This window comes from Cannabis sativa, chromosome 9 (assembly GCF_029168945.1).
Source record: "Cannabis sativa cultivar Pink pepper isolate KNU-18-1 chromosome 9, ASM2916894v1, whole genome shotgun sequence".
Lineage (NCBI taxonomy): Eukaryota > Viridiplantae > Streptophyta > Magnoliopsida > Rosales > Cannabaceae > Cannabis > Cannabis sativa.
In genome coordinates, this window is record NC_083609.1 from 59,463,706 (window position 1) to 59,476,772 (window position 13,067).

The following is a 13,067-nucleotide window of genomic DNA, read 5'->3' on the forward strand; positions in this document are numbered from 1 at the left end:
TAATGTATGGTGTCGTGGTTTTTAGGTTTGTCTCGTGTCGTACTTTTTGGGTTAATATATTTGTGCTTACGTGTATCGTGTCAAATTCATATTTATCGTGTCGTGTCGTGCTAATGTGTAGCATCATTCCGTGTCGTACCTTTAAGCTCATATTTTTTCGTGCATAATCATGCTCATTCCAATTTCATACCATATCAAAAAGTCCAACTCATATTTTCAAATAATTTCTTATCACTTTGTCATTTTACAAAGCAAAATAATTTTACTATTATTGCTATTAATTTGTCACCTTAAAGTATGTATATATGACTCTCAAATATATACACTAATAATAATAGGTATGCCATTTTTTATGGTCCATGATGATTTTGTGGCCAATAGTTCATATTGTAAATTACGGTAAATAATTATTTCTTAAAGTTTTTTAATTATTGTAGTCTGCATTATCATTCCGTACAATTTTGAAAATGACAATTAAGGGGTGTGAAACCCATATAAAGTTGATGAATAATATTTATGGCCACTCATTGTAATACATTGTTCCTTTGTGATTACAAGTGGTATAGTGTCTTGTTTATATTTTGTGTGTATATATATGCAAGTGGTAGTAATAATGGCTGGGTTTTTACTGGTTCTCCTATTTTTTCTTTTTCTTTTTCTTTTTTCCCCTTAAATTAATTTAGCTTAATTATCATCTTAATTATTTCTTTATTTTTCAATAGTAGAATTATGATTTGTCTCTCTCTAATTATGAGCCTCCTAAAGTTTTGTCCCTTGAACTTTTTTTTTTTCCATAAAAATTCTTGTTGGATTAATATAAAACATCACTCTCCCTTTATATTTTGTTCATTCATTAATTAAATAATGAAGGCATAAATATATCAAATTAATATAAATACATAAATAACAATCAAATATTGAACACAATTTTTCGTCACATATGTATACAGCTACTACTTTTCTTTAATCAAACTGAGTCTTAGAAGATATTTTTCCAATTTTTTTAAGCAATAATATAATCCATATGTTAGAAAAAGAAGAAAAAGAAAAAGAAAATTATTAGATTAATATATACTTTACGAGATTTTTTTTTTAAAAAAAATAATTACACGCGTAACATTTATTTAATTACTAATGACTTACGTGAGTTTCTTAATTACATTCAAAACGTAACAAGTATATATAGTTTATGATTATTCTTTTTAATTTGAATTAATTAGTAGTTATAATCTAGTCCATAATGCATGCATATGCTATCTTATGAAAATTTCAGTACTAAGTTTAATTTTTCTGTGAATATCATGATCATGAATGAGAACAGAAAACAAAAAAAGAAAAATAATTGAGGGCTCTACTCTTCCATTTGCATGAAAAAAACAAATGATTGGTCTCTGTCATATAATTGATTCGTTAATATTTCCTATTTAACATTAGGATTATTTATTTTTTGAATAATAATAATAATAATAATAATAATAATAATAATAATAATAATAATAATAATAATAATAATAATAGTTGGGGTCATCGTCTAATAGAATGGCATGCTTTGCCAAATCATGAGTTGTAAAGTTCTTATCGCGAGCCACATGTGACAAAATTGTCCCCAAAAATTTAGACAATAAAGCTATAAAGAACACCCTTCCTTTGTTGATAGTTGTCACCAAAGAAAGCGAATCTGAATAAACCTCTCTAATTGAGATTCCACACGAATGAGCCCAATTGAGTCCTACCAAGAGAGCCAAAGTTTTAGCTTGTAATACTGAAATGCTATCTGAAAACCAAAAAACAACACCAAAAAATAACAAGTATTAAAAAAGACAATCTTTGAATTAAAATTAATAGGAAGTAAATCCGATTTAAACACATATATAATTGAATTAAACCCAAAATAACTACATTAATAAAAAGAGAACGAAATTCCAACTAAACCAAAGAAAATCTAGCTAAAGGTATTATCCTTTGGCTAGTAGCAACAAACTAAGAAAGCAAAACAAAGCACAAAACTCAACGAAGTTAAAAATCATTCAAAGCATAATTAACTCAAAACTAGTGCCATAATTAGCAAATCTGGTCTGAAAATGATGAGTATAAAAGCAAAACAGTACTAATTATTAAAAATCTGTAACAACGCAAAACAATAACCAATATGCGAAAAATTTTAATATAAGAAGACAAAAAGTGTTAGGTTATTTTTATTAACAATTTTAGATTAATTTATTTTTAATTTAATTTTACTCATGTTTGGAGCAATTCTACGCTGTTATATTTTATTTTTGAAGATTTAAAATAAAAGAAGATTAAAAAAATATCAGAAGAAAATGATAAGGAAAAAGATAAAAGATTGCATAAAAGGATAAGAGTGCACATGGAGCATGTCGTGCACGTGACGAAGCTTGCCTTGAAGACGTAGGAAAAGGCTACACGGGCCACGGCCCAGCAAAGTGGGCGTCGCAGCCCACCCCTATACAACAGCCAAAAACATATCTTTTCTCAACGTGGGTTTTGTGGCTTCCTAATTCAAAGTTGAATAGGATGGTTAGCATGTGCAATTTTCTATCTTTTTAGTCGCTCAATTGCTATGTAAGGAGAGAACTTCAATTGATTTCGTCAAGCGATTTGGGGGAGGAAATAAATTGCAAAAGACGGAGTACGAATTTCAGAGATCAACTGCAATATTGGAGGCATTAATCTTCAGAGAATTTTCAACATTCTTTTCTTCTCTATTTTCTTTTCTTTTCTTTAGTTAACATGTGTGATTTTGCTTCCATGAACATGATTAGCTAAACACTTAATTAGGATTTAGGTGGATATTGTTGACATTGTTTTATGGTTTTAATATGGTTTATTTTCCCTCAGTTTCTATATATTCTATTTCATTCGTACTTAATTGCTTTTAATATTGCCTGATCACTTAACTGTCTATGATTTTGATGCGAGATCAGAGAAGTGAGTGTCAATTATGCTATAGTGAAATAGAACTGAATTTCAATATAGGACAAGAGTACACGTATGGTTTAGATAACTTATAGGGTTTCTGTGTTTAATGCATGTTGCATGTTTAATTTATCACGAGAGTAGAAATTTTGCATGTAATTGAGATTTATATATATATGAGAAGACTATAAATTACCTTAGTAAACCTGCTATTGCATAGAAATTGGTAATAGGAAGATAATCATATTAGGCCATAATCAATAGATGTAATTGAAATCGAAAGCCCTAACAATTATTCACTGTTAATTTCCTTTAATAGTTTAATTGCTTCTTCTTTTACTGCTTTTACTATTTTCTAGTTTTAATCTTCTCTTAAATTTTATATCGCCAAATAGAAGTAAAGATTTAATTTTAAAGTACTTAACTACAATCCTCGTGGGATCGACCTCACTCTTGGTGAGTTTACTACTTGTTACAATATGCACACTTGCGTGTGCAAAAATACAACAATAAGTTTTTAGCGCCATTGGCGGGAATTATTAGTTAATATTATTATAAGTTAAATTTTGTTCTAATTTGAGTTTTTTTCTCAGTTTTAGTACTAATTTTGTTGTTTCAAATTCTTATTTTTAGTACTAATTAATTTAGTTTTTTTTTTTTTTAATTTTACTAATGTTTTATTGATGAGCTTGACCTGCAACGTAAATCCAGATGATATATCTTGAGGATTTTGTCCAACAACAGAATGAGTCATTTTATTCTACTTGGAGGAAATTTAAAGAGCTTGGAGAGAGATGTTATCCCACTTTCTCAAGTGGGTGTTTTACTTGGCTCTTTTATAATAGACTTAATGATGAAACAAGAAGTCGGGTTGATTATGGAACAGAGGTCACTGGAGCGCCTCTATTAATGAGAGGCTATGATGTAATAAATCTGTTGAATAATATGGCAGATTTTGATTACGAGTGGCATTGTGATCCATCACTTCAGGGTTGGAGTCACCAATACTCACCTTATTGCCCAAACTCACCCCAACAAACTGAAAAAGAGGATAAACTACTATCACTTCTACAATCACTTTCAGGAGAGATTAATCGCTTAATAGACATGGTGAAATCCTTATATGATAATTGAATATTGGATCATGATTCAGAATGTAATAACTCCAATAATGGAAGTTATGAGAGTTATTGGTACAATGAAGAAGGGTCATTAGTTGAATACAAGGAAGATAATGAGCCTACAATTGAAAATCAAGATCCTTTTGAAGTGCTATTAACTCAAAATTTACCGACATCAGATTCTTACTTGATAAATAATGAACATCGTGTAGTGAATGAAATCATGAAATAGAATAAATCCATCCATGATCAGGAACTCATTGAATATGAAATCACAAGTAAGGTTATGGATAGCCAAGTGGAGAGTGCGCAACAAGAGGAAGGGTTGTTAGATGAAAGAGTAGATACTTTGACATTGGAGGATGAGGAAACACATGACATCATTGATTCGACTTCATCAATGACATTGACTAATAAACCACCAATGGATCCATATATTTCATCAACACCATATTATATCCTCTACGAGCTACGAAAGACTTCTCTCCAAGCTCATTATCATCTATGTTGTTGGCGCTGACTTTGGTTCAAACTCATCGCTTGCCAAGCTTGAAGGCAAGAACAATAATAATTTTCAAGTTGTCCTACATGACGCGTATTATGGGCGTCAACCGCTTATTGATGTGGCGCTCAAGTGAGTTTCCTTTCATTTTTCTTTAATGTCACATTGGGAACAATGTGTCACTTTAGTTTGGGGGGTGTCTTAAATTTTTATTTTTTAGTTTTTTTGTTTTGAAGTTTTATGTCTTCTAATTTTTAATTTTTAGTTTTTATTGTTGTGAGTCAATTTGCTTAATATGAATCAATTTGAAAGTAGGTAGATAGCATGATTTGAAAAATTCATTTATTTTTTTGAAAAATTTGTGTGCTTGGTAATGTTATACTCTTGACTAATTTTAATTTTGTGCTTTAAAATCATTATTTTTTTTAGTAATTTACGGCATAAATACTTAAGTTTAACTCCCAGTTGCAAATAAATATCCAAGTTTAATTTTTAGCGGTAATAATACTAAAATTATAATTTTGGAACTTCTGTAATTACCTGACTGTAGTGTTAAGTAAATTATCACGTGAAAATCTCTGATTGGTCTAAGTCATTAAATTTTTATTTTTTTTTAAAAAATAGTTTAAATATACCAATAAGAAAATGACACGTGGATAATAACTTAATATTTAACGGCCAAGTACCTACATAGTTCTAGAAATATAAGTTAGGTATTAGTACCACTAAAAATTAATAAACTTAAGTATTTATTTACAAACAGGAGTTAAAAATACAAAAAATAATTAAATTAACTTCTGAAATGGGATTGCGGTGGGGCTGCGGTGGTGCCGGCAAAGGTGGACTGGTGGTGGTGCGCTGGTGCCGACGGGAGAGACAAAATTTTAAGAGAGAGAGAGAGAGAGAGAGAGAGAGAGAGAGAGAGAGAGAGAGAGAGAGAGAGATAAGAAGGAAAGATGGTGGTGTTTGGTGGTGGAGATGGTGGTGTTTGGTGTTAGAAATGGTGGTGAAGAAGAAGAAGAAGAATGGCGAAGGGGAAGGGGGCTTCTGCCCTTATAAATTAAAGAACTTTTACTGGCTCATTTTGCTGCGCTGATAAAGTAAATAATGCGCTGGCAAAAAAAAAATTAACCTAAAAATGAACCGTTTTGAAACACTTTTGCTGGCACATATCTACGCCGACAAAAGTCTTCCCACTAACCTATTCCCCACGCGAAATTTTTTCCTCTTTCTTTGGAACTTTTGCCGACGCATATAATTTCCCCGCTAAAAAGTCAAAAAAAAAATTGGTGACCTTTTGCCAGCACAGACTTGCGCCGGTAAAAATTTTCCCCCAACCTATGTTTCCACGCGAGAAAATTCCCCCTATGTTTTTTTTTAACCTTTTGCCAGTGTATAATTGCTCCGACAAAAGGTTGTTAAACCATTGGAATGGTTTGAAGGCGCTTAATTCCAAGACTTTTACTGACGCATTTCATGAACTGTGCCGATATAGGTAGCTTATATCGGTGCATTATTGCGCCGACAGAATTTTTGCTCAAAATTTTTGATTTTGCCATAGGCACTTTATCCCGTTAACTTTTGCAGGCACATTTGGCCAAATGCGCCAATAAAAGTGACATTTGTTGTAGTGTGTAATATATAATATAATGGACAATATATAACTAATATGTCAATATTTACTACTACACATGTCAATTAAAAAAAAAAACTTATCATTGTATTTTTAGAAAATATGTCAAAAATAAACTAAATACATGTATTTACATCTATAAAGCAACACACATGCAACAAAAAAAATTGTCAGGAATAAACTAAAAATATATACCATAAAAAATACACATGAATAAAAAAATAACTGTTGAATAGAAAAATATTATAAAAATCACTTAAAAATAACTAAAAAATAATATAAAAATAACAAAACGAATGCACATATATACAAAAAAAACTGTCTGGAATAAATTAAAAATATATACCATAATTAAAAATACATAAACTAAAAAACAACTGTATAATTAAAAAAAAAACACATAATAACAACAAAAAAAATAACTATAAAATAACTACAAAATACCTAAATAATAATATAATAAAGCAACTATAAAACAACAAAAAGACAATTATAAATTAACAAATAAATAATAAGATATTAACGACCTCTAGAGATGGAAATTTATACCGCGGGGACCCCGTCTTGGTGGTTAATGGGGCGGTGGTGGGGAACAATTTTAATACCCGAAGCGGGGATGGAGCGGGGGCGGGGATAATACTATCCGCACCATATCTGATCCCGATATAGATATATAATTTTATTTTTATTCTTAACATATATATATAGTATATATATCATTGATAATCAAAATTATTTTGATTATCATCCATAATCAAAATTATATCATATGCTTAAATTATGAAGATCTAATGACGATAGTGAACTGATGATCATTGAGGATTACATGTGTAAAGATATTTTCTTCTCGATTCTTAATTTTGTCTTTGTTTACTTTTTAATTTGTTGGGAGGCTTGAGAGGTATGAGAGATCTTATACTTAGGTTTATCTTTTATGAATTATGAATGGATAATAAATATTTGTGAGAATGTTGGTTTAATTTATTTTTTTCAATTATTTTATTTTTTTTTTCATTTTACCTTAATAGATACCCGAATTCCCCTACCCCGAATCTGTTGGTTATTAGACAGGGATGGGGCGGGGATGGGGGTATAAATAGGTAGCAAAACCGCCCAATTTCCATCTCTAACGACCTCATTGAAATATGTAAATCATTCATAAATCAACTTTAAATAAATTACAAAACATAAAGAAAATACTACTTTTATTAATTATCATGTAAAATAGAGAAAGATATACGATGAGTGCTCTTAATTTTTTTATAAGAGAGAGAAAGAGTATTAAAAAATATGAAAAAAAAAGTGTGAAAAGTAAAAGAATTTTATTTTAGTAAAGGTTAAAATAAATTAATTAAATTTTTTTTTATAAAATCAATTAACGGAAAATAGTATGAAATAATAATTTGAGTGTGAGTAGTAAAAAATATAATATAAAATATATATTTATTATGGTGCCGTTTGGTAATATTTTTTTAATCAGTTTTTTGTTTTTAAAATTGAAAAAAGTTAAATATTTTTCAAAAAATGTTCTATAAAACTGTTTTTACTTTTCAATTTTTTAATTGAGAATCAAAATTTTAAAAACAAAAAAAAAATCACTTTCAATATTTTTTTAAATAGTTTTTTTTTCTTAATCAATATCTTGGACTTCGATCAGACCCAGACCCAAATCTCCCCATGCCCCTGGCGCTGAACCCGGCCTCTGACTTGAACCCAAATCCGACCCCGGACCTAGACCCGACGTAAATAAAATCAAAAAATTAAAATGAAAATGAACATTACAGAACATACTTTTGTTTTCTATTTTTAAAATTGAAAAACAAAAGTAATTACAGAACGTATTTTTATTTTTTTAAAGCAAAATTTTTAAATTTTACTTTTATTTTATGATTAAAAAATTAGAAAATAAATGTGTTACTAAACGGCACCTATATATATATATATAGACGCAACCCCATTTTTAAAAGTTTAATAGTATTCCAACAACCACTCGTTTTTTTTTTCCCCACAAAAAGCAATAATCCAATTATCCATGGTAAAGAAGAAATGTATATATATACTTTAATTTTTTGTAAATGTTATTATTTTATCATGTTGATGAATAAGAACAATATACTTTTAATTTTTTTTGTAAATGTTATTATTTTATCACGGTGAATATGAATAAGAACAAAAATATAGATAAATTAAGGGCTCTACTCAACCAATTGTATATACTAGCTAGCCATGCATGGACAGCACAAGTAGACTATTATGGTATTTTGTGGTTGGACAACTAATCAATCAAACATGTGTATTGTGTATATATTATGTACACCATATATAATTCTAAATTATTTTTAAATAAAAATATTTTTAATTTTTGCGGTCAAAATGAAAAAGGCTTAAGTTTTAAGTACCGTATGAAAATGACATGTTATTAGTATAATGACGCATCCAATTAATATAATTAGGGGTGGCTATCCGCTCTAATCCAATTTTTATTTTTCTCATTCGATAATCCATTACAATTAATAATTAGATTTGAAAAATCATCATCCGATCCAATATAATTAAACTTCAAAATCCAATCTAATCCAATTACTAATTAGATTGAATCAATTTTTTAATTGGATATCTAATTACACACCTATATTTAAATATTACAATAAAAATATAAAAAAAAATAGGTAAAAATTAAATTCCACCCTTTATATAAGTTTAATCATTTATAAACATACAATCGTTACAGTATAATGCAATTAAAAGTTTCAAATAATTAAAACAATAATATTTCTAAATAATAAAATAAAACAAAAACATCATGAAAATAAATACATAAAACAATTAAGTGTTACAAATTCAACACAAAAAAAATCCAATAAAAATATAATTAATATATTATTATATTTTTTTAATGTTTTTCATTATATAAATAAATATAAATAATTTTTTAACATATATAAATATAATTGTATTAGATCAGTTTTTAATTAGATTTTAAGATTGACATCCAATATAACCAATCCAATTAAAATTAAACTTTTTGTAATTAGATTAGATTGAATGAATTTAGTTCAATTCGATTAGATATTGGATGTTGTCTACCTCTAAATATAACGATACATTATGCATCATGCATATTGATTTGATGCATTTTACTATAACCTCAATACAAAATTAAAGCATCCGTTTGATACACTATTATTTAATTCAATATTATATTTAGTGGTGATTTATATTAATAGATTACGTAAAATCTACTATCTTTGATAAAATACTATATTTGGTATGTTTATCCAAAACTCAGATCAGCTGACTAAGGCCTTTTGGACCACTCGAACCCAGTTCTTGGCCTCAGACTATTTCTAAAACAGACTCTTTCTAAAAATATTATAACACGGATAATTTCTTCTTATGTATTAATACGATTCGTTAAAATTTATGACGATAATAAATAATACAATAAAAAATTTTATTCAAATATTATAATACGATTTATTTAATACATACCACATTTAAATATGATCTACCAAAAAATGCTAAATAATAATTTAAAAAATACCAATAGTATCCTTCATAATTTCTTTTTTTTTTTTGACAAAGTGATTAAAATCACTCATGAATTTACGACGCCCACGTCTGCCACCGGCGCTGGAACCTCCTCGAACCAAGATAGCTCATTGTCTAACCGCAGAGCATGCTTTGCCAACCATGGGCCGCTAAAATCTTAGAGCGAGCCCCATGAGACAAAACTGCCCCCGGAAATTTAGACAATAAAGCTATAACATCTTCAAACAACGCTCCTAACTCAATAAAATACTGAAGTTCTACCTGAAAAAAACATCAAAAAAACAGCATAAAACTTTAATTAGAAAACTATTCAAACTGAAGAGAATCAACCAACCACCAAGACTAAGCAACTAGATCTCCCTATAAAATACTAGAACTAGCCAAAGGGATTACCCTTTGGCTAGTAACAACTAAATTATAGCATTCTACTTCAAAACCTTCATAGGATCTCTATTCCTTACTTTTACCCTTTTAAAATCAAACATAAATAAAATTTTACTTTTAATACCCATTATTCCTTAAATATTCAAAATATTATATACTAATTATTTTATTTTATCTCTAAAAATATTACTTATTTATAGACTAAAACATGTCAAAATCTTTAAAAAGTCAAATTATAAATTATCATCAATCAATTACAAAACTTCACCGCTAAATAACATCAGCCTATATTTTATTATGACCTTATTAAACTAAATAATAGTAGTGTAATAATAATAGTTATAATAATAATAATAGAGATTATTTAGGCTTGCTTATTCCGTTCTATAAATAGAAACCAAAATCATGCAATTATAAACACAGCAGCATACCACAACCACTTGTCATCATCATGAGTACCTCTTCAGTAATCTCTCCTTTTACATCTATGGAGTTTTCCATCTCTCTCCAATTACTCTTACTTTCTCTCTCTATAATATTCATCTACTTCTACTACAAGCCCACAACCTCCAAAAATATCAACAAAACTGCCACCAAAATCTACACCCTTTTCGGAATCCTACCGGAGCTAATGAAAAATAGCCATAGATTTTTGGAATGGGCCACCGAAAAAATCCTAAGCTCGCCCACCAACACTGTTGTCCTCCGCCTTCCTGGAGGACTTCAGGGTGTCATGACGGCCAACCCTTCTTGTGTGGAGCACATATTGAAGGAAAACTTTGAAAACTACCCGAAAGGGGATGTTTTCAACACCTACTTCTTGGACTTCTTCGGCGGAGGACTGTTTACCTCTGACGGAGAAGTCTGGAAGGTCAACCGAAAGGTTGCCAACCATGCGCTCAATACCAAGTCTTATAGAAATTTCATGATGGACAATGTAGCTCTCGAGCTCGAAACCAAGTTGGTTCCCCTTTTGGAAACACTTTCCAAAACGGGTGAAGTTTTCGACTTTGAACATGTTTTGGAGAGGTTTGGATTCGATAATGTGTTCAAAGTGGCTTTCGGGTTCGAACTTGGTTGTCTTGAGGGTGAAGGAAGTGTCATGGGTTATGAGTTCTTGAGAGCTTATGAAGATGCCACCAAAATTAGCACTCTCAGGTACTATTTTAAATTTATATACAGAAATTAAAATTAATTGGAAAATTATGACAATTTCTTTTAGATATATATTTATTTTAATAAAATATTATTTAAATTTGGATGTTAATATAAGAAAATGAGATTTTTATGATGTGTTATAATGAAAGAAATGCTAAAAAATATCAGTGTCTAATACCTTTCTATATATGTCGCTATTGAGTCAAATAAGTATTGAGTCTCATTTAATGTAATAACTTTTAAGAAGTATTCTTAGTCATTCACACAGCGACATGTTTAGAGGTATTTAATAACAATACTTTATAGTAAAATTTAAATTTTAATCCCTATTGATACAATTAATATTAAATTCACATATTTTATAATTTAAAAAATATATATTTTTAGAAACCACATTTGTTGCGTTGGAACCTTAAGCTGTTAAATAATAATAACGTGAAGATAATAAGTTAATAACTACTAAAAATTAATTTGTTTACAAACTAAATATAGAGATATTAATATATAATTTTGATAATTATATAGGTGCATGTACCCATCATTTTGGTGGAAAACAAAGAGGTTTCTCAACATCGGCTCAGAAAAACGTCTCAAAAAAGCAACCGTAACACTACAAGGATTCGTTGACAACATAGTCCAAACAAGAATCAAAGAAAGCAAAAAAAGTACCAAACAAAACAAAGATCGAACACCCGATCTCCTTGACCGATTAATGGCCATGCACGACAACGAAGGAAACTACTACTCCGCCGAGTTTCATCGTAACATGACGATCGGAGTCATCCTTGCGGCCCAAGACACCACAGTCTCAGCCCTAACATGGTTCTTCTGGCTCTTAGCCACAAGACCAGAAATCCAAACAAACATCCTGAAAGAACTCGAGTCCATTCGGGCTCGAAGAGAGCCAGAAAACAGACAAAAATTTGCCTACACATATGAAGAGATTCGCGACATGCAGTATCTGCATGCCGCGATCTCTGAGTCCATGAGACTCTACCCGCCCGCCCCTACAACTTCTAGGAGTTGCTCAGGAGATGATGTTTTCCCAGACGGGACATTTGTTGAGAAGGGTTCGGTTGTGATTTACAATGCCTATGCAATGGCGAGAATGGAGAAGCTTTGGGGCGAGAATTGTTGCGAGTTTAGGCCCGAGAGGTGGCTAGGGCAAGACGATATCAGTGGTGGTTTAGTGTTTAAGCCTGAGAATCCTTATAAGTATCCTATATTCAATGGTGGGCCAAGAATGTGTGTTGGAATAGACATTGGTTATATTCAAATGAAATATATTGCTGCTTCTTTGATTGAGAGGTTTGAGATTAGTCTTGAAGATAAGGAAAGAGTTCCTCAGATTTCGTTTTGGTTTACTATTGGGATGAAAGGTGGCTTGCCTGTTACTATTCAACCTAGGAAAACTACTACTTAATTATTGGTATTGTCATGTTAATTATTTTATGCATGTTTTAATGTTTTTCTTATTTTGAAATAATTATCTCTGATTTATATGTTCATTTGGATTGTAATCGAAATGTTACATGAATAAGAAAGAGATCTATGTATAATAAATGAATTTTATGAAGAAATAAAGAAATATTGCTATGAATTTTATCTAATTTCATTCAATTTTATTATTTCAGTCATTGTTCATATACTAAATTATGCTCACCAGACTTTGATATCTACCAAATCATGCACCTCGAACTTTAACATATACTAAATTATGTTCCCTGAACTTTCATCCATGTTACACTTTTTTACTAAAATTAAAAAAAAAAAAAAGTCT

General features: G+C 29.8%; 1 protein-coding gene across 1 annotated transcript; it reads left to right on the forward strand.

The window, feature by feature from the left end:
- The first annotated feature begins 10,395 nt into the window (after nucleotides 1-10,395).
- Nucleotides 10,396-12,887, forward strand: LOC115722134 (cytochrome P450 CYP94D108-like). The gene is made up of 2 exons (XM_030651264.2): nucleotides 10,396-11,287; nucleotides 11,813-12,887. Exons 1-2 carry the CDS (start codon nucleotides 10,581-10,583, stop codon nucleotides 12,708-12,710), a joined length of 1,605 nt encoding a protein of 534 aa, XP_030507124.2. The 5' UTR covers nucleotides 10,396-10,580; the 3' UTR covers nucleotides 12,711-12,887.
- The last annotated feature ends 180 nt before the right edge of the window (nucleotides 12,888-13,067 follow it).